General features: G+C 40.0%; 1 protein-coding gene across 2 annotated transcripts in view; it reads right to left on the bottom strand.

Moving 5' to 3' along the window:
- Positions 1 to 26,504, bottom strand: part of arih2 (ariadne homolog 2 (Drosophila)) — an 88,042-nt gene that overhangs the window by 18,143 nt on the left and 43,395 nt on the right. For both annotated transcript variants that reach the window (XM_060835353.1, XM_060835354.1), the window contains exons 7-13: positions 26,313 to 26,422; positions 17,489 to 17,606; positions 12,274 to 12,324; positions 12,152 to 12,173; positions 7,512 to 7,663; positions 6,908 to 7,051; positions 2,542 to 2,610 (exon numbers count right to left, since the gene is read on the bottom strand). In XM_060835353.1, the coding sequence (XP_060691336.1) occupies positions 2,542 to 2,610; positions 6,908 to 7,051; positions 7,512 to 7,663; positions 12,152 to 12,173; positions 12,274 to 12,324; positions 17,489 to 17,606; positions 26,313 to 26,422 (666 nt within the window). The remainder of the gene's footprint in view (positions 1 to 2,541; positions 2,611 to 6,907; positions 7,052 to 7,511; positions 7,664 to 12,151; positions 12,174 to 12,273; positions 12,325 to 17,488; positions 17,607 to 26,312; positions 26,423 to 26,504) is intronic.

The following is a 26,504-nucleotide window of genomic DNA, read 5'->3' as shown; positions in this document are numbered from 1 at the left end:
GAAGCCTTCAGAAATGAAATAACAAGAATCCAGAGAAAGTATATTCCTGTTAGGGTGAAAAGAAAGGATGGTAGGTATAGGGAATGCGGATGACTAAAGAAATTGAGAGTTTGGTTAAGAAAAAGAAGGAAGCATATATCAGGTATAGACAGGATAGATCGAATGAATCCTTAGAAGAGTATAAAGGAAGTAGGAGTATACTGAAGAGGGAAATCAGGAGGGCAAAAAGGGAACATGAGATAGCTTTGGCAAATAGAATTAAGGAGAATCCAAAGGGTTTTTACAAATACATTAAGGACAAAAGGGTAACTAGAGAGAGAATAGGGCCCCTCAAAGATCAGCAAGGTGGCCTTTGTGTGAAGCCGCAGAAAATGGGGGAGATACTAAAGGAGTTTTTTCCATCAGTATTTACTGTGGAAAAGGATATGGAAGATATAGACTGTAGGGAAATAGATGGTGACATCTTGCAAAATGTCCAGATTACAGGGGAGGAAGTGCTGGATGCCTTGAAATGGTTAAAGGTGGATAAATCCCCAGGACCTGATCAGGTGTACCCAAGAACTCTGTGGGAAGCTAGAGAAGTGATTGCTGGGCCTCTTGTTGAGATATTTGTATCATCGATAGTCACAGGTGAGGTGCCGGAAGACTGGAGGTTGGCAAACGTGGTGCCACTGTTTAAGAAGGGTGGTAAGGTCAAGCCAGGGAACTATAGACCAGTGAGCCTGACCTCGGTGGTCGGCAAGTTGTTGGAGGGAATCCAGAGGGACAGGATGTACATGTATTTGGAAAGGCAAGGACTGATTAAGGATAGTCAACATGGCATTGCGCGTGGGAAATCATGTCTCTCAAACTTGATTGAGTTTTTTGATGAAGTAACAAAGATGAGGGCAGAGTGGCAGATGTGAGCTATATGGACTTCAGTAAGGCGTTTGACAAGGTTCCTCATGGAAGACTGGTGAGCAAGGTTAGATCTCATGGAATACAGGGAGAACTAGCCATTTGGATACAGACTGGCTCAAAGATAGAAGACAGAGGGTGGTGGTGGAGGGTTGTTTTTCAGACTGGAGGCCTGTGACCCAGTGGAGTGCCACAAGGATCGGTGCTGGGCCCTCTACTTCTTGTCATTTACATAAATGATTTGGATGCGAGTATAAGTGGTACAGTTAGTAAGTTTGCAGATGACACCAAAATTGGAGGTGTAATGGACAGCAAAGAGGGTTACCTCAGATTACAACAGGATCTTGAACAGGTGGGCCAATGGGCTGAGAAGTGGCAAATGGAGTTTAATTCAGATAAATGCGAAGTGCTGCATTTTGGGAAAGCAAATCTTGGCAGGATTTATACACTTAATGGTAAGGCCCGAGGGAGTGTTGATGAACAAAGAATCCTTGGAGAGCAGGTTCATAGCTCCTTGAAAGTGGAGTCACAGGTAGATAGGATAGTGGAGGTGGTGTTTGGTTTGCTTTCCTTTATTAGTCAGAGTATTGAGTACAGGAGTTGGGAGGTCATGTTGCAGCTGTACAGGCCACTGTTGGAATATTGAGTGCAATCCTGGTCTCCTTCCTATCGGAAAGATGTTGTAAAACTTGAAAGAGTTCAGAAAAGATTTACAAGGACGTTACCAGGTTTGGAGGATTTGAGCTATAGGGAAAGGCTGAACAGGTTGCAGCTGTTTTCCCTGGAGTGTCAGAGGCTGAGGTGACCTTATAGATGTTTACAAAATTATGAGGGGCATGGATAGGATAAATTGGCAAAGTTTTTTCCCGGGGTCAGGAAGTCCAAAACTAGAGAGCATAGGTTAAGGGTGAGAAGGGAAAGATATAAGAGAACTAAGAGACAACTTTTTCACACTGACAGTGGTATGTGTATGGAATGAACTGCCAGAGGAAGTGGTGGAGGCTAGTACAATTGCAACATTTAAAAGGCATTTGGATGGGTATATGAACAGGAAGGGTTTGGAGGGATATGGGCCGGGTGCTGGCAGGTGGGACGAGAATGGGTTGGGATATCTGGTTGGTATGGACGGGTTGGACCGAAGGGTCTGTTTCCATACTGTACATCTCTATGACTCTATGAGATACATTCGGACTTGCTGAGTTTCTCCAGCATTTTGTTTTAGTTTAAGTATATATGGAGCTTTGTCCACTTTAAAACTCTACTTTCTAAATCAAGAAAGCTTAACCCAAATCAATGACCCAAATTATTCTATACTGTATAGATCTGTTTTTGAAATATGCATAGTTGGAACAAATTACAATAACATGAATCTTTTTTCCACTCCCATTATTGGGATCAAAGTGTTTTGGCAGTTCATTTCCTGACCATGACGAATTACCTCTCAAAAAAGGGGTGAGCTATCACTCTAAAACACTGCAGTTCATGTCATGAAGGTAGACACACAGTGCTGTAAAGGACGGGAAATACCTTGCGATGCACCTTTTGGGAAAGTTTGAGGTTGCACTTAAAACTGCAAATTACCTTTTGGACAAGAATTTGTAATTGAGAGTGAAGATAACAATTCAATTTGTCCGAGGCTCTTACCAGTTTCTTCCTAGGCCCAGATTCCATATAGTATGCGTATGGATATGTATATTGCAAAGTGTACCGACACTAGAGGAAGGAAAACAAAGAAAGAAATTATTGCAGAAGATGTATATTCAAAGGTTGTCTTACATCAACTTAAGAAAAATTATGCTTTGGTGGCAAAAGATGGAGAAGGAGAAATTACTATTTTGCTCCAAGTACAATCCAGACAGCTGACATATGGTAAGACTGCAACAGGCAGAGCTTGTTTTGACTTTAATATTAGATGATTCCAAGTTGAAACAATATCCCATGGACAATGCCAATAAGTACTAAGTGAATATGAATAATTCCTATTTTTGTCAAAGTTCTCCAGTGTGATAGCTTGCTTTTACAAGTTAACTGGAAGGTCCTAAGTGAGTGGTCCACATCTCACTCAATTGGCTAGTGTTAGGCGGCTGGTGATAGCATCAACTACCACAAGCTAACTCCGAAGATTGGATGAGCATAGCTTTTCAAATAAGGAACAAAGAAGTTTGATTGTTGGCAGGACTGTTGTCAGATGCATGTGATAAAATAAGTCAAAATAAATATAGCAGAGAGAAAATGGGGATGGCTATTAAATCTATACATTCCAAAGATGAAATATTCCCATTTCTCCTCAAAATCACACTACCAAAAGATTATTTAAATTACTGATCACCTTGGGATTCGTCTGTCAAAATAAAATGATGGAGGAGCAACTTGAACTGATCTGATAAAGGTAGAGTTTAATAAAAAAAACACAATAAAGGTATTTTCCTCCCAGCAACACGAGAACTAAGAGGCGTAAATATAAGCTTGTCCCTAATTAAACCAATAAGAAATTCAGGAGTAACATTTTAACTCAGACAGCAGTGAGAATGTGGAATCTACTTACTCTCAAAAGTAGTTTAGGCAACTAGGATAGATTCAGATATAAAAAGATATGATAAACATACAGATGAAAGGAATATATACATTCATTGACGGGATTCGAGAAAAAGGAGAGGCTCTTGTTGAGCATTGACATGGATAAAACCTGTTGGCCCTACAGTGTTTCTGTGCAGCAAATACTTCACACCTTTGTACGTTTTTGTTCCAAAAATATTTCACTGACCACTCAATGTGGAAAATTTTTCATAATTCAATGATAAAGTCAATAATGCTCTTTTTTTCTACAAAATATCAATCACTACAAAGCGATGCTTTGCACAATATAATAATAAAACTACGCAAATGATTCTACACTTTTCACAAAGTTTCCAAAGTGCTTGCACTGATCAACGTATACAGTCTCAGATTTAGATATTGATTAAAAACATGTTATTGCCTCAAATGATCAAACTTTCTTACTTGTATTAAAAAGCAAGCACATGGCTGATTTCAAACATTACAGAGATGCTAGAAATAAATGACATACTTTGATAGCCAAGTCGACCAAGAATATTTATTTAAAGTAGAAGGCAAGGCTTGCTCTTGGTATAAATCAATGAAGGTAGGCCAAGTTAAAGCAAGTTCAAACTATGACAAAGAGTTTAGCCTGTGCCTATTTTAAGGTCAATTGCCTTACTTAGCCCGGTTATTCTTTATTAATGACTGATGGAATTGGATTTAATCCAACATTCTACACAAGTTTCTGATGCAAGGGGAAACCAGAGACACTTGGCACAGCAAGGGCAGACTGCAAAAGAATTCCACTCTGAAGTTACTAGTCACACATTTCTGAAAAGAGTGCTGCAAATGCACTCAGGAAGTTTTGAATCAACTCGTCTTGTCAGATGTGATAGTGCAGGACTAAATTCAAAGGACACAGAATAAGAAAGCTGTGTTCTCAACAGATCTTTTTCATCCATTCTTTTGCAGGAGATAAACTTCAATTTGCAGGAATTCCATTGTAAAGAAAGTTTTATATAGAGAGATTTTAAAAATAGTTATTGACATAACAGATGTTTAGTTATAATACAAGGTGTTATACATACAAGAGTAATGGAAAGAGAAAATAAATCACAAATCTAGTAATTTTCTGTTGAGTTTTCCTAATCTCCTGGAACATTTTTTTGTTCTGTACATCATTGCTTACTATGATCTGCCTGTACGGCTTGTAAACAAAACGCTTTTCACTGTACTTCAGTTCACTTGAAAATAAATAAATCAGAGAATTTACAAAAGCCTGTCAATTCATCTAGAAACTGAACAAGCAACCTTAAACAATCATACACTGACTTGAGCCTCTAGATTGGCCCCAGCAGTAGCTTGTTACTGACAATCAGTTGCACACCAACAGAAATCAGGCCTGCAGCATTTAAAGAACTCAAATTCAGATATTTTAACAAAGGAGAATGAGGGATGGTCTTGTGATACAAGGCTTTAGTCCTTGTAAACCAGAACTGTCTCTGATCCAGAGAACAGTAGTGCATGAAAATTACTTCTTACCGTCTGAAGAAAATATGCCCATTCATTTGTTAAAAGGCATGTGTCAAAAGATATCTAACTGGTTACATTTCATTCTCATCAGAGGGATATGCTGAAACAGAGGGTGTTTTCAGCGAGTGGGCAGGAGAGATTGGATTCAGTTGGAACTCTGCAGATGTACTCATTAAAAATAAGATGACCAACTTAGATGATCAGCCAAAGAATATAACGTCAAAATTACCAAGTCACTGAGTGGTTCAACTGTTAAAGCTGACAAGCCAACCACAAATATGTCAGGCTTCCCAAACAGATGGCAGACAGTGTCTGCCTCACTTTCTTTCATCTCTGATGAGAACATCAATACACGGGCTGCATTTTTTTTAATGTTCTAGTGTACCAGTCAGTGTCTTAAAAAAAGACTCGCCTTCCAGAATCAGCAACACATTTATTCTGTGAACCTGGTCGTGCAAACGTGTTCCAATGTTTTCTGTTTCTGACCCATGCAAACTTTATCTCCACCCTTTGAGCCAGTCACTCAAGCTGGTATATAGCAGCAAGTTATTTAATCACACTAGTACTACAGCCAGACATAACCTTCTGCACACCCTAAGCCCCTTTTCCCTTAAGCAAGGGACAGTCCATTACCATTACTGCCCAACAACAGAAAACAATCAACTAACCACAGCAACAAATCATAATATATTTGGGGGAAAAAATCCATTTGAATATCTGAGATTCTTAAACCTGCATCAGGCTTGAACACAATCTTACAGTACTTAGAAACTCCCCAAGTAGGAATATACAAAAATTGCACACCTCACCTCTATTCTAATTTCATGGCAATGAATCGGCAGAAAATCAGTATGACTAATCCAAATACTTTTGCAGCCATTTAAAAGGCAGTTATTGCTACACTTCACCATAGAATTAAATATTTGCATGTTACACAATATAATAGTCAAGCCAGCAACGTCCAAAACACATGAACCAAATATGTTTTAATAACGCTTACACTGGTAAAACAGCGGATGCTTCAACAAGGGGTAGGAGGAAGAGGAATATCTCCATGGAAAGTTGAGGTAGATGGGCAAAAATGCCTGTTGTCAGCTACATTGATTTTATGGTCAATTCCCAGCACACCAAGATTAGACTGTAACTAGAAGTGCCTTTTTTTCATACCTTAAATCTGAGCAGCAACCCAGCCAAACATGGGGATAGGATTTCCTCAGTTACATTCATTTAAAGCTGCAATCTAATTATCTAGCATACATTGTTAATTTTGTGTTCACCAGACGCATGCACCAGACAAGATAATCAAAAGAAATCCTTGGATAAGACTAATTCAGCATACAGGTCACAAATCTGGGATAATCCCATTGTGTCTGATCAAACACGTGACCACGATTTAGAAGAGCAGAACAACACTCACTCACACAGCACTTTGAACATAATAAATATTTCCAAGGCACTTCACAAGCACTGTCAAACCAAATTCGATCAGCTACAAAAACAGATATGAAAACAAAAAACAAAATAGGTTAAGTACACCATGCAGGAGAAAGCAGAATCAAGGCAGAGAGGAGAGAATGCCACAGCTTGGGGTCTAACCAGATGAGCGTACCACTACCAATGGTTGAATGACGAAAATCAGACACACCAGGGGCATAGGCATTTTTGGAGGATTGTCCAGTAACAGCTGCAGGAGGTCATACAGTTAGAGACGTCTGAATCAAGGCTCTTCCCTATTCCTATTTGCCTGGATGATTCTAATAGGTGACAAATTAGGACTGAACTTTAAGAACAAAAGCAATACAGTGAAGCCACTGTAGAGCCCTGTTAACTCAGTTTAATTTGTATTTTCAATAGAACTTGGCCATCTTTCAGAACTAGTCTATGCCCCAGCTTTATCAGCCTGTTAGCATAGATGATCAACTCAATGAACAGGAAATACCTTGGCAAGGAGCTTGGCAGCATTTTGCAAATACTGCCAATCAATCCATGTTCCCAGATTGTTCATAACTCGTTCTTGGATTTTCTCTTGAATCCTCTGGTATGTCTGTGCTTCTAGCTGCAGGCTCTTATTGTGATTTTCCCACTGAAAAGAATAAATGAGACAGAGAAAAGTGAAGGTAAAGCTCATATACATGTTACAAAATCCCAAAATCGGGTTAACAAAATACTTCCACATTGACAGAATTCCAGAAAATATTCACTTGATTTCTATTCCTTTCTTCCAGGGGGTCATTAAAGGAGTTCCATACTTGGCACTGACTTTTCAGCAAGAATGTAATTTAAACACCTACTTCCGAAATAATGAATGCAATAATTTAAATGGCAAAAGAAGCAGAGAGTGACTGTGCAAAATTTAACGCTTAAAACAAAGTGTGGTCTCAAGTTTGTCTCGTTAAAGAGATAACACTCTATGTGAACTGAATGCAATTAATGTTCACTGGAGACTGCACGCAGGATCGCAATCACCAAGAGGTAGAAATTTCAACGGTTGTGGAAAGAAAAATTAATGTTTCTAACATCTACCCAGGAAATACAGCTCTTACCCTTTCAAAGTAGAATAAGTATTTCTTCAAAGCTTCCCTGGCCTGTGCCTGCTGGCTCTGGTTCACAATGTCAGGATTCTCTTTGTACCGACTGCACTCATAGTACTCGCTTCCATGGGTTTTCCAATCTCCCAGGCACATCCAACAAAAATCTGAACAGAAATTGACAATTTTATAATGGAAAGCTTGGCTTGGTAAATTGATCTACTGCAGAAATTTCTTCACACAGAGGGTGGTGAGGTTGTGGAATTCTCTGCCACAGAGAACTGTTGATGCCCAAAACAGTGAATGTTTGAGAGGAGGAGCTCGGTATAGTTCTTAAGGTTAAATGGATCAAAGGATATAAGAGAGAAAACAGGAAGTGACAAGCTATTAGCGTACTGAATGGCACAGCAGGCTTTAAGGATTGAATGGCCTAATCCTGTTACAGTTTTCAATCTCAGTAATACCTAACATACTTCGAGGTGGCAACTCAATTATTTACCTGCTGCAGAATTGTGTGAAGTTCAATGCTCCAAGTAACAACTCCAAAGAATAGCTAAAACGCACAACCTGGATCAACTGCTAAATGTCTTATCTACTGAGGAACAATCAAAATATTAAATTCCAAGTTCAACCTATTAGCATTCACCACAGAAGCAGTAGCAGGAACACCACAACAATTCTCAGCACTTCTGCACTGTCAAAAAATCTTAGCTCCACAAAGACTACACACAGTCAACCTTTGCCCACACTGTATACCAATTTCATCCAGTCTAAGCTTCTATGTTTAAAATGGAAACAACCAATACAACATCACCACAACAGGCAAAATCTACGAGCTTAAGTGAATCTACGAATGTCAGTCCCTATTATAAGTGCATACACCAGAAACATGCAGCTTTCCGCTGGGATTTTGCAATGGTAATGCCACTGACCATCATGAAGAGATAATTAAGTTTTCTCTTGAGATGATCATTGACCAGCACTTTCAAGGCATGAATGTTATGTGCCACTCAGTAGTTCAACCCACGTCCTGCTGCATTTGGAAATAAGCTGCTTCAGTATCAAGTCGCCACAAGTTGTGGCAAATATTGTGCAACTTCATGAAAATTCCAACTCCTTTATCTCATGATGAAAGAAAAGGTTATTGATAAAGCTAAATAGAACTCTGAGAAACTCCTAAAGTGATGTCTCAGGACTGAGATGATTATACACCAATCACAACTATCCTCCTTTGTACCAGGCATTACTCCAAACGGGGGAGAGCATTCCCCCCCGCCCCCTGCCACCCACCGCCAGGTTCCCATTAACTCCTGTTTTGCTAGGGGCTCTTGATGGCATACATGGTCAAATACAGACTTGAGCATCAATTTTCATATCACCTCTAAAGTTCAGCTCTTTTGTCCATGTTAGGACCAGGGCTGTAATAAAGTTAGGGATTGACTGACCCTGGCAAAAACTAACTGAGAAACAATGAACAGGCTTTTGCTAAGCAAATATTGTTATTCCAGTTCCATCAACAACTCCTTCCATCACCTTATGGATGATCAACACAAAACCAACAGGGTTAGGGCAGTAATTACTCGACTGGATCTGCCCTGGATTTTTTTGTGAATGAAACATACCTGAGCAATGTTTCCAACATCAGTGTTGCAGGTGTATCGGAATAACTTGGCTAAGAGTGAGTCTTGCTCTGGAGCAAATGCTTTCAGTATTAATGTAGGACTTTGCCAAGCTCTATCCTCAATTGCACCCAAAGGTTTTACAGTACAGAGGTTCATCCCAAAGAAAAGAAAGATTATCTGGGGTGGGTGGGTAGGGGGATTAGACAGCCATGGCTGACACAGGAAGTCAGGAAATGTGTCAAAGTAAAAGTGAGAGCCTATAAAGTGGCCAAGAGCACTGGGAAATCAGAAGATAAGGAAGGCTACAAAAACAAACAGAGGATAACAAAGAGTGAAATCAGGAAGGAGGGGATCAAATATGAAGATAAGCCTGCCAGTAATATTACAAATGGTAGTAGAAGTTTCTTTCAATAAATAAGGAACAAACGAGAGGCAAAAGTGGACATTGGGCAACTCCAATTTGATGCTAGAAGGCTAGTGATGGGATATAAGGAAATAGCTGAAGAACTTAATAAGTACTTTGTGTCAGTCTTCACAGTGGAAGACATGAGTATTTTTCCCAATAATTATGGAGGGTCGGGGGCAAGGTTCAGCATTGCAGCCACTACAAAAGAGAAAGTGCGTGAAAAGCTAGAAGGTCTAAAAATTGGAAAATCTCCTGGCCCCGATGGGCTACATCCTAGAGTTCTGAGGGAGGTGTCTGAGGAAACAGCAGAGGCATTGGTTGTGATCTTTCAAAAGTCATTGGAGTCAAGGAAAGTCCCAGATGATTGGAAATTCGCTGTTGTAATCCCTTTGCTCAAAAAAGGATCAGGTCAGAACATAGAAAATTATAGGCCAATTAGCCTAACCTCAATAGTTGGGAAAATTCTAGAATCCATCGTTAAGAATGGGATTACTAAATTCTTGGAAGTGCAGGGTCAGATTAGAACAGGTCAGCATGGATTTACTAAGGGGAGGTCATGCCTGACAAACTTGTTAGATTTCTTTGAAGAAGTAACAAGTAGGTTAGACCAGGGAAAACCATGGATGTTATCTATCTAGACTTCCAAAAGGCCTCTGATAAGGTGCCTCATGGGAGGCTGCAGAGTAAGGTGAGGGCCCATGGTGTTCAAGATGAGCTACTGGCATGGATTGAGGATTGGATGTCTGACAGAAGGCAGAGAGTTGGGATAATAGGTTCTTTTACAGAATGGCAGCCGGTGACAAGTGGAGTCCCGCAGGGTTCAGTGTTGGGGGCCCCAGCTGTTCACGTTGTATATTAATGATCTGGATGAAGAGACTGGGGGCATTCTGGTGAAGTTTGCCGATGATATGAAGTTAGGTGGATGGGCAGGTCGTACTGAGGAGATGGAGAGGTTGCAGAAAGATTTAGACAGTTTAGGAGAGTGGTCCAGGAAATGGCTGATGAAATTCAACGTGAGCAAATGAGAGGTCTTGCACTTTGGAAAAAAGAATACAGGCATGGACTATTTTATAAATGGTTGGAAAATTCATAAATCCAAAGTACAAAGGGATCTGAGGGTGCTCTAAAGGTTAATTTGCAGGATGAGTCTGTGATTAAGAAAGCAAATGGAATGCTGTCATTTATCTCAAGAGGGTTGGAATATAAAAGCAGTGATGTGCTTCTGAGACTTTATGAGCCTCTAGTTAGACCCAATTTAGAACACTGTGTCCAATTTTGGGCCCCACACCTCAGGAAGAACATACTGGCACTGGAGCATGTCCAGCAGAGATTTACACAGATGATCCCTTGAGTGATAGGCCTACCATACGATGAATGGCTGAAGAGTTAGAAGGTTGAGGAGAGATCTAATAGAAACTTACAAGATAATACATGGCTCAGAAAGGGTGGACTCTGGGAAGTTGTTTCCGTCAGACGGGGATACTAGGACCCATGGGCATAGCCTTAGAATTAGAGGGGGGGTCAAGTTAGAACGGAAATGAGGAGACATTTCTTCAACCAGAGAGTGGTGGGCCTGTGGAATTCATTGCCAGGGAGTGTAGCAGAGGCTGGGATGTGAAATGTCTTTAAGGCAGAGATTGATAAATTCTTGATTTCGCAAGGAATTAAGAGCTAAGGGAACAGTGTAGGTAAGTGGAGTTGAAATGCCCATCAACCATGATTAAAAGGCGGACTAGATTCGATGGGCCAAATGGCCTTAACTTCCACTCCTATGCCTTATGTTCTTTGCAGCATCCAATGCCTTTAGATGCTTCTTGATATCACATAGAATGAATTGAACTGGCTGAAAACTAGCATTTGTGATGCTGAAGGCTTGAGGAGGAGGATGATGGTATCTGGAATATGGTCTGCAAGTTATGATTCTGTGCCCCTAAGGCAAGTGAACCAGCTGTTTTTTTAATAATAATTCACAATGATTTCCTGGTTACCATTAGATTAGCTTTTAATTCCAGACGTATTAACCAAATGCAAATATCACCATTTGTGATCAAAGTCCATACCAGCAAACCCTGGAGTTCTAGATTACTAGTTCAGTGACATTACCACTAAGTTGCAACCTTCCCAGAGTGAGAGCATATATGAAACAGAAATTAAATCAAGAAGCATATAAGCTGCAGACTGTATCAATATTAAATGCAAAAAAAAACAATAACGCCCTACCTCCTTTACAAATAATATCACACAATTTCTTACTTTCTATCAGATATATAAACATTTCATTCAGAAATGGTCATTTCCATATAATTTCATTCCCACAGTAATGCCCTGGGGTATCAGACAACAAAAAAATGCATTCTTCCCATGTGAAATGTAAAGTACACCTAAGAGCAAAGTTCTTGCTTCTACACTATCTAGTCAATTGAGGAACTGGTGCCTGATTAACTCAGACGTTTCAAACATCACATTAATAAACTGTCACGATTCCATATTCTAATTGCACATTCTCAGCCCATGTCTGTCATCAATGAAAAACTACTGACTGGGCACATGTAGGTCCAGACATGCATTCCCACAGCAGAGTGTGAGAAATATAACTTTCAACATAATGTTCAAATTTTTCTACTCACCATGCTTGCATTTTGAGCATTGCTGAAACAGAGAATTAAAACCATTTGATCAGTATTAAAGCGGGTCTACAGAACAGTGGACTATCTCTGAAAACACAATGAATTATGCTTGATTCTCTTACCATGTGATTGCACCCTCCATTTTTCTCAATGCAAATATTGCACTTTGGACACTGCAAGATTGGGGAAAAAAAACAATTAAAATAAATTCAACAAACAATAAGTTAATGCACCAAACAGCTTTATGTTTCGCAACACTTGTAAGAGTGTTAAAGTTCACAATTCTTACAGTTTGGTTTTTATTGCTGATCCTTTAAAAATTTCAACTTGACTTGTCAAGATTAGAAAACTACTCTGGATGAGTTGACTTGTCTGAGCAGTGCAATGGATCTCATTAACATTACCACTGACCCACATGTTTCAGATACATCATTAACATCTGTTGCGTTGCATCAGTAGCTAATCTGCTGTGGGCAAATTGACAGCTAAATATAGTGCAGCTCGACATGTACCAAAAAGCTATTCATGGATTTCCAATGGAAATAGTGTGCAATGCATTTCACAAGGGACTGATGTTATAAATATTTTTTCCAACAATTTCTTTTCATATGCTGGATTTGTTTTTGAAGAGGGGCCAGGGAGTCCACGCTGATATCCCAGCCAATATTTATCCTTCAATCAAGATAATTGAAACAAACAATAGGGTCATTATTGCTCTGTTATTTGTGACTTGGATGTGCCAGTGTTGGACTGGGGTGGACAGAGTGATAAATCACACAAAACCAGGTTATAGTACAACAGGTTTATTTGGAAGCACTAGCTTTTGAAGCGCTGCTCTTTCATCAGTGGTTGCGTGAAGCAGCAACGCTTTGAAAGCCAGTGCTTCCAAATAAACCTGTTGGACTAGACCGGGGTTCTGTGTGATTTTTAGCACTTAGTTGCAGGAGCTGGCTGTGTGCAAGTTGCCATGTTTCAATAATGATTACAGTTGCAAAGTGCTTTGGAGTGCCCTGGGATTATGAAAAGTGGTATAAAAATTCAAGTTTTTTGAATGCTGGCTCAGTTTCATAAAGGAAATTTGAAATGGTGCTGTACAAAAGTCTACAGGAGGTGGGGGTGGGTGGGAGGAAGAGGGTGAATAGAAGAAATGGCAGTTGCTTCAGATTTCACAGGAACTTTTGTTCTGGACAAAGAAAGGTATTAAAAATATGTTGAAAACAGAGAGGAAAATTCCTAGTTTGAAACTATGTTTCTACATTACAATCCTGACGACACACTTCTAAAGTACTTCATTGGTTGCAAAGCATTGTGTTCCATCCTCAGATGAAAGACAGCATATAAATCTGTATCACTGTTCAAATGCAAGCCTTCCTTTGCTTGTACAGGAAAGGCAAGTTGTGGTCATATGACTGGAACATTTGCACTTTAGTTAAAGAATCATTATGGCACAGGGAATGGCCATTTAGCCCATCATGCCTGCATCAGCTCTTCAAATGAGTATCATTGCCTCATGCCAATCTCCTTTTTGCCCATACCCTTGCACTTTTTCTATGCAAAAAATCAATGCCCTCCTGAATGCCTCAACTGAACCTACCCTTACTACACTTCCAGCCTGTGCAGTCCTTAACCTAAATGCTCACAGTAAGAAATTTTTTTCCTCACATCACCCTTGTTTCTCTCACACATTGTGTTAAATCTACGCCTTTGCATTCTTGTTCTTTTAAGAGCAGGAACAGCTTCTTCTTATCTACTGCATTCAGCCTGCTTGTGATTTTGCAAACCTGTATCAAATTTAGTCTCAGCCTTCGTGTCTCAAAAAAGCATGGTAAATGGCAAAAACAAACCCAAACGTACATAGCCCTAAGAAATTGGTATCAGAGGCCTTGTGTTTACACTATCTTTTCCATCCCCAGAACATCACAACTTCACAGCTAATTAATTACTTCTGAACTATCATCAGTTTTGAGACTGACGGGCAACAAAATCTCTCAACCTCAAGCAGGCTAAATCACCAGGAAAATCAGAAGTACACCAATTCATACTGCTCCGGAACCTACTAGTGGTCACCAGTGAAAGTGCACTGATTAGACCTATGAGCATTTATTGTCCTATAGTACACAACAAGCAATTAATAATTGTTGAGGCACACAAATTGCCTGATAAAATAGTTCCATGCCTTATTTTACAACCACCAGATTAAGACCTCATTTTTAAAAAGATACATCTGATAAATTATTTCCTCAGTATTACACTGAAGTGCCTGCCTCAATTATGTGAGCAGGTCCAGTAAAATATCTCAATCTGCAACTATGAAACTTGAAATAGAAGGTCTAATAGCTGATCAAAGCCATAATTGGAAAATGACGATGACTTGGGAATGCACTGTACACAAGGTGTGATTTTTGTCTTATGTAGAATTAAAATTATAAAAATGGTACAGCTTTAACACAAAATAGCAAAAATCTAGATCGGAATACTGTAATTGTAAATATGCCTTTAACGGTCTTTTATTGGGAAGTGGTTGGCAATTTGAGATTTTTATCCCTACACTAAAGACACTATTACATGCATCATCATTAGGTTCATGATGTAAGTGAAATCCAATACCATGCAAATAAAAAGGAGTGCCAAAGAACACTGACCTAAGCATAATGGTGTTCTGATTGCTCATCCACATAAAATGTTTATTTAGAGAATGACACATTTGAATAACTGCATCACACCTATAAAAACAATAATCAGTTGCGCTGTCACTACAAATACTAACATGTCAGGTGAGATTTGTTTAATGAATCAAATTTAATTTCCTACAGCTACCACAATGGGATTTGAATTTATGCCTCTGAATCAATCCTCCAACCACGTAACCATATGCTGTAGTTCCTGGTGATGGCAGCAGCCTGTGTTTTTGAACCAGTGCCATTTCCATGATGGGCACCAAACAGAGAACTGCAGTATTTTCACACTGTGATGCTCAAGAAACATGAGAACAAGAGCAAAACTTGATAAGAGAATTTGGAGGAAATCATGCTCCCAAAACAGCCTTCTGTGCTCCTTCTTGGGGTATAGGTAAAGTAGTCAGGAGAGGCTGCAAATCTTGGTGAGTGGTTATGGCATATCCTGCAGCTACAGTCTGTCAAGAATAGATTAATAACAAATTATTAATCCGTTTAGTTTATTTCAGGTACTTGGATATATTCCAGTCAACAGTTTAGTAAATAAATTAACATGTTGCCAGAGATTAGAAGTTGAGCCAATGGCCGAATGGTATTATTGCTGGATTGTAAATCCAGAAACCCAGGAAATATTCCATGGTCCCAGATTCGAAACCTGCCACAGCAGATGGTGGAATTTGAATTGAATACAAAATCTAGAATTATGAGTCTAATGATGACCATGCCAGAAAAAACCCCGTTTGGTTCACTAATGTCCTTTAGGGAATTGCCATCCTTGCCTGGTTTGGCCTACATGTGATTCCAGACCCACAGCAATTGTGGGTGACTCATAACAGTCTCTGGAATGGACAATAAATGCAATCTAGCCAGCAAAACCCTCATTCTGTGAATTAATTTTGAAAGGAAATTCAACTAAAGCAGCTAAAATTCACAGAGCAACTCAGTTTATACAACAGTATTGTGGTCAAAGTTTGTTGGTAATCTGAATTACCAAAAAGTGCAGTATCATGGACAGAGGGAGGTTTACGTCTACAAATGCAGAAACTTCCCCACTCACAAAAAAGGCACTAAAAGAGGAATTAACATTTACCTCAAAAAAAAAGAGACCTTGGAGTGCAGGTTCATGCTCCTTGAAAGTGGAGTCGCAGGTAGATAGGATAGTGAAGGCAGCATTTGGTATGCTTTCCTTTATTGGCCAGAGTATTGAGTACAGGAGTTGAGAGGTCATGTTGCAGCTGTACAGGACATTGGTTAGGCCACTGTTGGAATATTGCACGCAATTCTGGTCTCCTTCCTTTCAGAAAGATGTTGTGAAACTTGAAAGGGTTCAGAAAAGATTTACAAGGATGTTGCCAGGGTTGGAGGATTTGGGCTATCGGGAAAGGCTGAACAGGCCTGGGATGTTTTCCCTGGAGAGTCGGAGGCTGAGGGGTGACTTATAGAGGTTTACAAAATTATGAGGGGCATGGATAGGATAAATAGGCAAAGTCTTTTCCCTGGGGTCACTGAGTCCAGAACGAGAGGGCATAGGTTTAAGGTGAGAGGGGAAACATATAAAAGAGACCCACGGGGCAACTTTTCACGCAGAGGGTGGTGCGTATATGGAATGAGCTGCCAGAGGATGTGGTGGAGGCTGGTACAATTGCAACATTTAAGAGGCATTTGGATGGGTATATGAATAGGAAGGGTTTGGAGGGATATGGGTCGGGTGCTGTCGGGTGGAACTAGATTGGGTTGGGATATCTGGTTGGCATGGACAGGTTGGACCGAAGGGTCTGTTTCCATGCTGTACATCTCAATGACAATTGGTCGTCATGGTGGTGCAGAAAGAGAAATAAAGCCACACTGCTGAGTGGGACTGTCAGGGCTAAGGAAGGAGGGAGAGGGTGCCACTGAGATGTCAGCCCCTGCGGAATGCTGACAGTGAGGGGAGAGGAAGATGCATTTTGGTTAAAGCATCCTACTGGAGGTGGTGAAAATGACAAAAGATGATTTTTTTTGAAGGTGAAGACGAGTGGTGAGGAAAGTGTGGACAAGAGGAACCTCAAGCATTATTCTGGGAGAGAGGGGAAAGGGTGAAGTCAGAAATGCAGGAAATGAGTTTGACATAGCTGAGAGCCCTGTCAACCACGGCATTTCTTCAGTACTGTGTGTTTATTGTATTCTTTTGTAACTGTTTCACAATGAGTCACAATTCCCCTTCAAAGGACATTGAAATCTCAAATACATTGCTGCAAAATTACTCATGACGGACTGGGAAGTACTGACAATGCCCCTTCCACTCAAGGACAGTGTACCAGGACAGTTTTTAAAACCAACTAATTGCTTTTGTTTCAACCCACAAATTCACTGACTAACTGAATACAATTTCATACTTGCTCTGGTACTGGTTAAAAAGCTGGTAACTGCAAAAGTGACAGTGAAGCACTTGAATTTTTGCAAACACAGACATGACTCTGGTCTCTCAAAATCACGGAACTCTTCCCTGTTCTTAGGCCTTACAAGCCACCTAATTGTATCAAACTGCTGGGGGTCATAAGGGAGACACTTCTCAGGGCAACTGGGTGCAGTTGCTTGAGATATGAAACAGGGATTGAACAAAAGAATAATTAAACCAGTACCACAGTCAATACACAACTGTACTACATTGGTACATCCTTACATCTTTCGTATGCGCACTGATGTAATTTGCCGTCTCGGAATCATCAGCACATTTGGTGAGCCATTTTTTAATAGTGGTACAGTCAGTAGGAGCATGGTACATCTGTCGACACTTGAAGCTGAGAGAGAAGAAATGCTGGTTAGGATTCAAGTAATTACATGAATTCAGATTAATTTAGATAGCAACTAACATGGAGACATTTTTAATCGAATCTTTTTCAGGAGTTTTAGTGCAAAACCCAATCCAGAAATAGAGCTCACAAGTCATGTTGAAACTCCAGTGCAGCATTGAGCCATATGGTTCTTCTGATGATTCAGTGCAAATAATGATCAGCTCTGCAGTTGTAAAATGAGGACTGGAGAGGTTTGATGTCCAACATTATTCTTTCAATTTCATTTTTATGTACAAAACTGCACAGTGTAAGACAACAACAAAAATACCAACAATATTTGCAACTCACTGTACACAGATTTAAAAAGCAACAGAACAAGCCACGATTACAGTGCTACTTGTTTCAACAGTCCAAGCTATACTCTTGTGAAATGGACATGTCTCCAAATTTTTATGAAAATATAACCCCATTTCAGCTGATCAAAAAAATGTTCCGGCTTGCACTTCAGCACATAAGATTCACCCTACATTAAAAAGAACATTGCTTCATTTCCATTTATCTAATGTATCTCTTGTAAAAACAATGCAGATATTGCTTAGTAATTAAAGCTCAGAAGCAAGCACTCAGCCCAGCCAAATGTTATGGCTCAGAGGAGATGCCCCCCCACCATCCATCTTGAAGAAAATTACCATGTCATCCCAGCATTACAGCAGGGCACTTAGAGACATTCAAGGTAATCAGGCAAAGTTAATGTGATTTTGTGATGGGGAAACCATGTTTAATCAACCTAATTGATGTATTTGAAGAAATAACAGGTACTTTGGATGAAGGGGTACCAGTGGTTGTACTGTACTTGGATTTTCAGAAGATATTTGTTAAAGTTCCTCATCAAAGGCTATTATGGAAAATAAAAGCCCATCGTGCAGGGGTTAACATATTGGCGTGAACAGATGACTGGTTACCTAAGAGCAGAGAAATGTAAATGAGTCATTTTTTGTTTGGCAAGATTAGGTGTGTCAATGGACCTAATGCTGGGACCTCAACTTCCAACAATTTATATAAATAACTTGAATGAAAGAGCCAAAGATATGGTGGACAAATTTGCTGATTATACAAAGATAGGTAGGAGTAATTTGTGAAAATGAAGTTGAGGCGGCCTGGGAAACATTCAGATAGATGAACTGAATGGACAAAAGATGAATATATTGTGAGAAAATAAGAGTTTGACCATTTCAGCAGGAAGAATAAAAAAGAAACATGTAACATAAATGGCGAGAGAATGGGGAGTTCAGAAATGCAAAGGGATCTGTGTGCCCTGGTGCAAAAAAATCACAAAAGTTACCATTCAGGTAAACATGTAATTAGGAAATCTAATAGAATGTAATAGTTTGAGGAAATAATTGAACAACAGTAGGAAGGTTACACTTCAGTTATATTAGGGGATTGGTGAAACTATATCTGGAGCACTACATACGGTACCGGCCTCTTTTTTATAAGTAAGGATATAAATATGTTGCAAGCAATTCAGAAAAAGTTTACAAGAGTAATAAATGAAATGAGTAGGCCATCTTATGAGGAAAGGTTGGATAAGCTAGATTTATATTAACTGAGATTTAGAAGAGCAAGTAGCGACTTGATTGAAATAAATCCTAGGGATTCTGACAGGATAAATGTGGAAAAATTGCTTCCTCTTACAGGAACATCTAGAAAACAAAATAAGGGGGCCTATGACAGAGAGGAGGAAAAGGATTTTAGAGTCATAGAGATGTACAGCAGGGAAACAGATCCTTCGGTCCAACCCGTCCATGCCGACCAGATACCCAAACGCAATCTAGTCCCACCTGCCAGTGCCCGGCCCATATCACTCCAAACCCTTCCTATTCATATACCCATCCAAATGCCTCTTAAATCTTGCAATTGTACTAGCCTCCACCACATCCTCTGGCAGCTCATTCCATACACATAACACCCTTCGCGTGAAAAAGTTGCCCCTTAGGTCTCTTTTATATCTTTCCCCTCTCAGCCTAAACCTATGCCCTCGAGTTCTCGATTCTCCGACTCCGGGGAAAAGACTTTGCCTATGTATCCCATCTATGCCCCTCATAATTTTGTAAAACTCTATAAGGTCACCCCTCAGCCTCCGACACTCCAGGGAAAACAGCCCCAGCCTGTTCAGCCTCTCCCTGTAGCTCAAATCCTCCAACCCTGGCAACATCCTTATAAATCTTTTTTGAACCCTTTCAAATTTCACAACATCTTTCCGACAGGAAGAGACCAGAATTGCATGCAATATTCCAACAGTGGCCTAACCAATGTCCTGCACAGCTGCAACATGACCTCCCAACTCCTGTACTCAATACTCTGACCAATAAAGGAAAGCATACCGAACGCCTTCTTCACTATCCTATCAACCTGCGACTCCACTTTCAAGGAGCTATGAACCTGCACTCCAAGGTCTCTTTGTTCAGCAACACTCCCTAGGACAATACCATTAAGTGTATAAGTCCTGCTAAGACTTGCTTTCCCAAGAATGCAGCACCTCGCATTTATCTGAATTAAACTCCATCTGCCACTTCTCAGCCCATTGGCCCATCTGGTCAAGATCCTGTTGTAATCTATCCACTACACCTCCAATTTTGGTGTCATCTGCAAACTTACTAACTGTACCTCTTATGCTCGCATCCAAATCATTTATGTAAATGACAAAAAGTAGAGGGCCCACCACTGATCCTTGTGGCACTCCACTGGTCACAGGCCTCCAGTCTGAAAAACAACCCTCCACCACCCTCTGTCTTCTACCTCTGAGCCAGTTCTGTATCCAAATGGCTAGTTCTCCCTGTATTCCATGAGATCTAACCTTGCTAATCAGTCTCCCATGGGGAACCTTGTCGAACGCCTTACTGAGGTTCATATAGATCACATCCACTGCTCTGCCTTCATCAATCCTCTTTGTTACTTCATCAAAAAACTCAATCAAGTTTGTGAAACATGATTTCCCACGCACAAAGCCATGTTGACTATCCCGAATCAGTCCTTGCCTTTCCAAATACATGTACATCTTGTCCCTCCGGATTCCCTCCAACAACTTGCCGATCACCGATGACAGGCTCACTGGTCTATAGTTCCCTGGCTTGACCTTACCACCCTTCTTAAACAGTGACAACACTTTTGCTAATTCCAGTCTTCCGGCACCTCAACTATGACTATCAATGATACAAACATCTCAGCAAGAGGCCCAGCAATCACTTCTCTAGCTTCCCACAGAGTTCTCAGGTATACCTGATCAGGTCCTGGGGATTTCTTCACCTTTAACCATTTCAAGGCATCCAGCACTTCCTCCTCTCTAATATGGACATTTTGCAAGATGTCACCATCTATTTCCTTACAGTCTATATCTTCCATATCCTTTTCCAAAATATTCATTTAGTATTTCCCCATTTTCTGTGGCTCTACACAAAGGCCGCCTTACTGATCTTTGAGGGGCCCTATTCTCTACCTAGTTACCATTTTGTCCTTAATATATTTGTAAAACCCCTTTGGATTCTCCTTAATTCTATTTGTCAAAGCTATCTCATGTCCCTGTTTTGCCCTCCTGATTTCCCTCTCAAGTATACTCCTACTTCCTTTATATTCTTCTAAGGATTCACTCGATCTATCCTGTCTATACTTGACATTTGCTTCCTTCTTTTTCTTAACCAAACCCTCAATTTCTTTAGTCATCCAGCATTCCCTATACCTACCAGCTTCCCTTTCACCCTGACAAGAATATACTTTGTCTGGATTCTCGTTATCTCATTTCTGAAGGCTTCCCATTTTCCAGCCACCCCTTTACCTGCGAACATCTACCTCCAATCAGCTTTTGAAATTTCTTGCCTAATACCATCAAAATTGGCCTTTCTCCAATTTAGAACTTCAACTTTTAGATCTGGTCTATCCTTTTCCATCACTATTTTAAATCTAATAGAATTATGGTCACTGGCCCCAAAGTGCTCCCCCACTGACACCTCAGTCACCTGCCCTGTCTTATTTCCCAAGAGTAGATTTTCTCTCAGAGGGTCACGAAAGTCTACTTTCGCTGCATTTTGAGTAAGACAGTCATTGTGTATTTTTAAGGAAGAGCTATATAGATTATTTTCAGAAGGTGAAAGGTTATCAGGGTAGACATGTGGAGCAATCAGATTAGCCATGAGATTATTGAAATAGCATAGTTGGCTCAAGGGACCGGGCTTATGCTCGAAACGTCGAATTCTCTATTCCTGAGATGCTGCCTGGCCTGCTGTGCTTTGACCAGCAACACATTTGCAGCTGTGATCTCCAGCATCTGCAGACCTCATTTTTTACTCAAGGGACCAAGTGGTCAATTTCCACTCTTAAATAGTATGTTCCAGCTCTTTGTTCCTCATGTGCTTAAATAGTTGCCCCTTTAGTACATCTATATTATTTGCCTCAACTGCTCCCAGTAGGGACATTTAAATGACTCTTGGATAGGCACATGGAAGTTAGTACAAGGAAACGTACGTAGATTAGTTTGATTTTACAGCAGGATAGAAGGCCGGCACAACATCAAGGGCTGAAGGGCCTGTACAATACTGTACTGTTCCATGTTCAGCAATAACGAGGTCTACATTCCCACTACCATCTCAGTGAAGAGGCTTGTCCTGTACTTCATATTGGGTTTAGTAGTGACCAATCTAATACAGAAATTTCTGGAAAAGCTCAGCAGGTTTGGCAGCATCTGTCCAGAGAAATCATGGTTAATATTTTGAGTCCAGTGATCCGTCCTCAGAATGCTTATGGAACCTAGTTCTGGTCTCCCTATGTTTCCCCTTTAACCCCTACCATTTCTTCAGTTCTCAATTTAATTTGCTCTATTTTAGAAGAAGAATTTTCTATCACTTCAATCTTTCCTGAGAAGTTAATCTCTCAGTTCTGCTACCATTCCAGAAGAAAAACTCTTTATACCAGAACTATTCACAGTACACAGAGCATGTTTGAATCTGTGCCATAAAGAAGTTGATATTAACCTCCCCGCTTTCCAATTTTGGTCCCTGTGGATATGTATTCCAGGACTGCATTTCCTTCTTTTATGGTCTGATTATGTCCTACTACTTAAGTGATCTTTGTACTTACACTTTAAGATCCCTTTGGTCGTCTACACCATTCTCTTCCCTATCTTGCAAACTGTATATGGCTGCATTAATACTAATAAAAAGGTCCCACAAAACATTATCAATATTGAATTTAACTTGCCAATTACACAACCATGTCATAAACTGTTATTAATTACTTCCTGCATTTCATTATAGTTCCCCTGCCTTAACCATACCCAACACCAGAATAAGTGGATGGTTTCTATTTTCACTCTGGATTGAAGTTAATTAACGGCAAAATAAAGAGCAGTTTTGTCATGGGAAACCATTCCCAATGATGGATGACAAACGCAAATTTCCACCTGGAGTGTAGTCTAAAACTAGGAATCATAAATATATGATTGTAACTAATAAATCCAATACAAAATTCAGAAGAAATGTTTTCAACCAGAGAATGCTTAAAATGTGAAATCGACTACCACACAAAGTGATTGAGGTAAATAGCACAGATGCATTTGAGAGCAAGCCAGATATGTAAAAGAGAAATAATTAAAAGGTTTATTGAGTAAGATAAGTAGCATTCTGGCTGAGTATTGCATGGAACATGAACACCAGCATTGAACAGTTGGAGCACATAGTCTATTTCAACAACGTAAAGTCTCTCATTTCACATTACGCCTTTCACAGCCAATAAGATGCACTGTGTCAGCCCTGCTGGAGGTGACACAAAGTTTTGGGGTTGAAAGAGCAATCAGCTGATTGTATCAACTAGTCCAAAATCTCTTTTTGTGCATACATAAATGGTTGGTGAACAATGAAGGCAGCTGAATGTAACAAACATCATTTCAGAAACAGACTCATTTCAACTGCTGCAATATGCAGCTTATATCAAAGGATAGGTTTTTTTTCAAAAAAACTAGCCTTACACCAGCTCAGTACGTCATATCAGCGATCTCACCTCAATGCTGTTTAAGTATCATTTCTTATCTACCAACTCAAACTTTGTTTTAAATGCAGCCACTGTTGACAGGTACTTATGATAGCATTTAAACAGAATCACATAATTGCAAATGATATATATTGTATAAAGATACCACCCGAAGAGTGATTATGTAAAGAAAATTCTGCATGCCTGGAGAGAGGCCACTACTTTATACTGGACCATCTATCTTTAATAAAATATCATTATTCCTTTTAAACAAGAGACCAAGCTGCTCTCCACTATTAGGACTCTTTCACTGCCCAAGGTTCCTCCAGAGTTATCACTGACGTAACCTAAGAAATCCTGACAAGATTAATGAAACATCAAACTAGCCAGAAACCATATTTAATGTCTTCATGTTGTAAGAGGAATGTCTGGGGGTTTGGCCTGCTAGTAAATTAATTCATTTTAGTTTAAAGCTGTGAATTTTTAAAAAAAAGGTAAGGAGGTGGAGTTAGCAGGGAGTTCATTGAAAAGGTAGACCAGTCCCACTCATAAAGAAATCCTTTTTTATTGTAAGAACATTGCCCATTAGCCAACAGCATCTAACTTGTAAAAGAAAATGAAGACCCATATTCAGTATGAGCTGTCCAGAGAACTACTTGTTTTAAAATTCTGAAATGAGCTCAGTTTTCAGCTCTTTCCAACACTCCATGCAAATGCATTAACAGCTTCACAGCTGAGTATGATTCAGTCTCAACACAGAATAACTAGAGATCACTGAAGAGATTAGGATTGAGGTTCAAGACTGCCAGAAGATGCATTCCTGAAAGAGCACCAACTGAATACAAACAACAGAACTTTACAAAGCTTCTAGTTCAAGACAAGCTGTTAGAATGAATGATACAAAAGAGATTGATAGTGAAAGTAGTGAGGTTTCTTTGGGGTGGGAGGTGTAACAGCAATCTTAAATCTTGTGTAGACATCCAGCCAACATGATTGGGGTGAATTCACAATCTGCTGGCCAAGTTAAATTCATTCCCTAGGTAATGTGTCAACAGCAACAAAACTCTGAAATCAGCACAAATCTCACTGTGTTTAAGGTGAGAAACTAGTGCTGTAAGGGAGGCTATCTGACTCTGAGGTTGAAGGACAATGTACTGAGGAACCTTCCCAGTGGCTCTTGACCCAAGTGCATTGGGAAGTTCCAGTCTTTCATGTCTCACCAAAATGAGCATAATGAATGATGCTCAGCATTTTTTTTTAGATTAGATTAGATTACTTACAGTGTGGAAACAGGCCCTTCGGCCCAACAAGTCCACACCGACCCGCCGAAGCGCAACCCACCCATAACCCTACATTTACCCCTTACCTAACACTACGGGCAATTTAGCATGGCCAATTCACCTGACCCGCATATCTTTGGACTGTGGGAGGAAACCGGAGCACCCGGAGGAAACCCACGCAGACACGGGGAGAACGTGCAAACTCCACACGGTCAGTCGCCTGAGTCGGGAATTGAACCTGGGTCTCAGGCGCTGTGAGGCAGCAGTGCTAACCACTGTGCCACCGTGCCGCCATCAATCCATCAGTGAGGTGATTTGGAATTTTCTGGAAGTAACATTGAGAAAATCAGAAAGCATTGCATCAGTGCCACCAAAACAACTCAATTCATCAACTCAATTCATCTGCTATTAACCCAACTTATATGAATACAATCAGACAATATGCAATTGCCCTGATTCGAGCAAAAGCGAAGCTTTAAAATCATATCCCCTGATCACTAAGACTGCTTAGCTCCACATGAATGTTCACCTTCGCACTAATTCATCCCTCACTTCTGGCACAGTTAGAGCCACATTCTTTGTCTCAGCTTTGAACTCTGATATGCCATGCTCCCACTCGCCCCCCATTTTTATCAACCTCTTCATTGGGACTCATTTCCCAAACTAAGCTGCCACTCTACCACTATCTCATTTTAAAGCGATCACAAAACACCCCTCTTAAACCTATACCCTCTGTTTCACAAGAAGCTTTTCTAAACTACTTGGTGACAGAGTTACAGATGGCAAACAACTATCATTAAGTCCATGGAGATACAAAACTGACCCAAGTCAACTTATTCACAACAACTAAAAGGTTAGAGAATTCTTCAGGGTAGATTAGATATCCTTTAATTTTGTGTTAAACTAAACTTTCAAAAGTACCTTTATGAGTCACACGAGAGTCAGAAGCAAATATACAGTGAAATCTTAAGTAGTAGTGGGTATCTCCAGATGAGACTAGTGTCAATCATTTTCTGCAATAGCAAGATCCAAACAGTATTAAAATGAATCATTTTTTGCATTAAAATAAAACAATGTATTGCAGATGCTGGAGATCTGAAACAAAACTAGAAATTACTGGCAAAAAGCAGGTCTGCCAGAATCTGTGGGGAGAAAGCAGAATTAATGTTTCAAGTCTCATGAGTTTTCATCAAAACTCAACTCCTCCAGCAATTTCTCTTTTTGGCATTATTGGTTCAGTCAAGAATTTTAACCCAAGATATCAAGGGAATATAAGGAATTGCTAAGCTGCTAAACATGCATTGAGATTTTCAACGTCCACCCACAACACAAAGCAGGTAACCAGGGTCCTTAGTTAGAGAAAAGGCATCAGTTCTTTGTTTAAAAGAGCTACATTTCTATGTCAGATACATACCAGAAGACTTCATTACAGCGGCTGCACTGCACACGCCGAGCCTTGGGTTCTTGTACCTGGATCACCATCGGACAATCAGCACCAGGGCACAGCTGCAGCTGATAATGGCTCTATTTAAGAATAAAGAGAAAGGAGTATGGGGCTTTTAGATTTGACAATAGCAACTTGCATTCGTATTGCATTTTTAAATAT

This window comes from Hemiscyllium ocellatum, chromosome 14 (genome assembly GCF_020745735.1).
Source record: "Hemiscyllium ocellatum isolate sHemOce1 chromosome 14, sHemOce1.pat.X.cur, whole genome shotgun sequence".
Classification (NCBI taxonomy): Eukaryota; Metazoa; Chordata; class Chondrichthyes; order Orectolobiformes; family Hemiscylliidae; genus Hemiscyllium; species Hemiscyllium ocellatum.
Note: the sequence above shows the minus strand (reverse complement) of the source record. Positions and strands in the feature narration are given on the sequence as shown.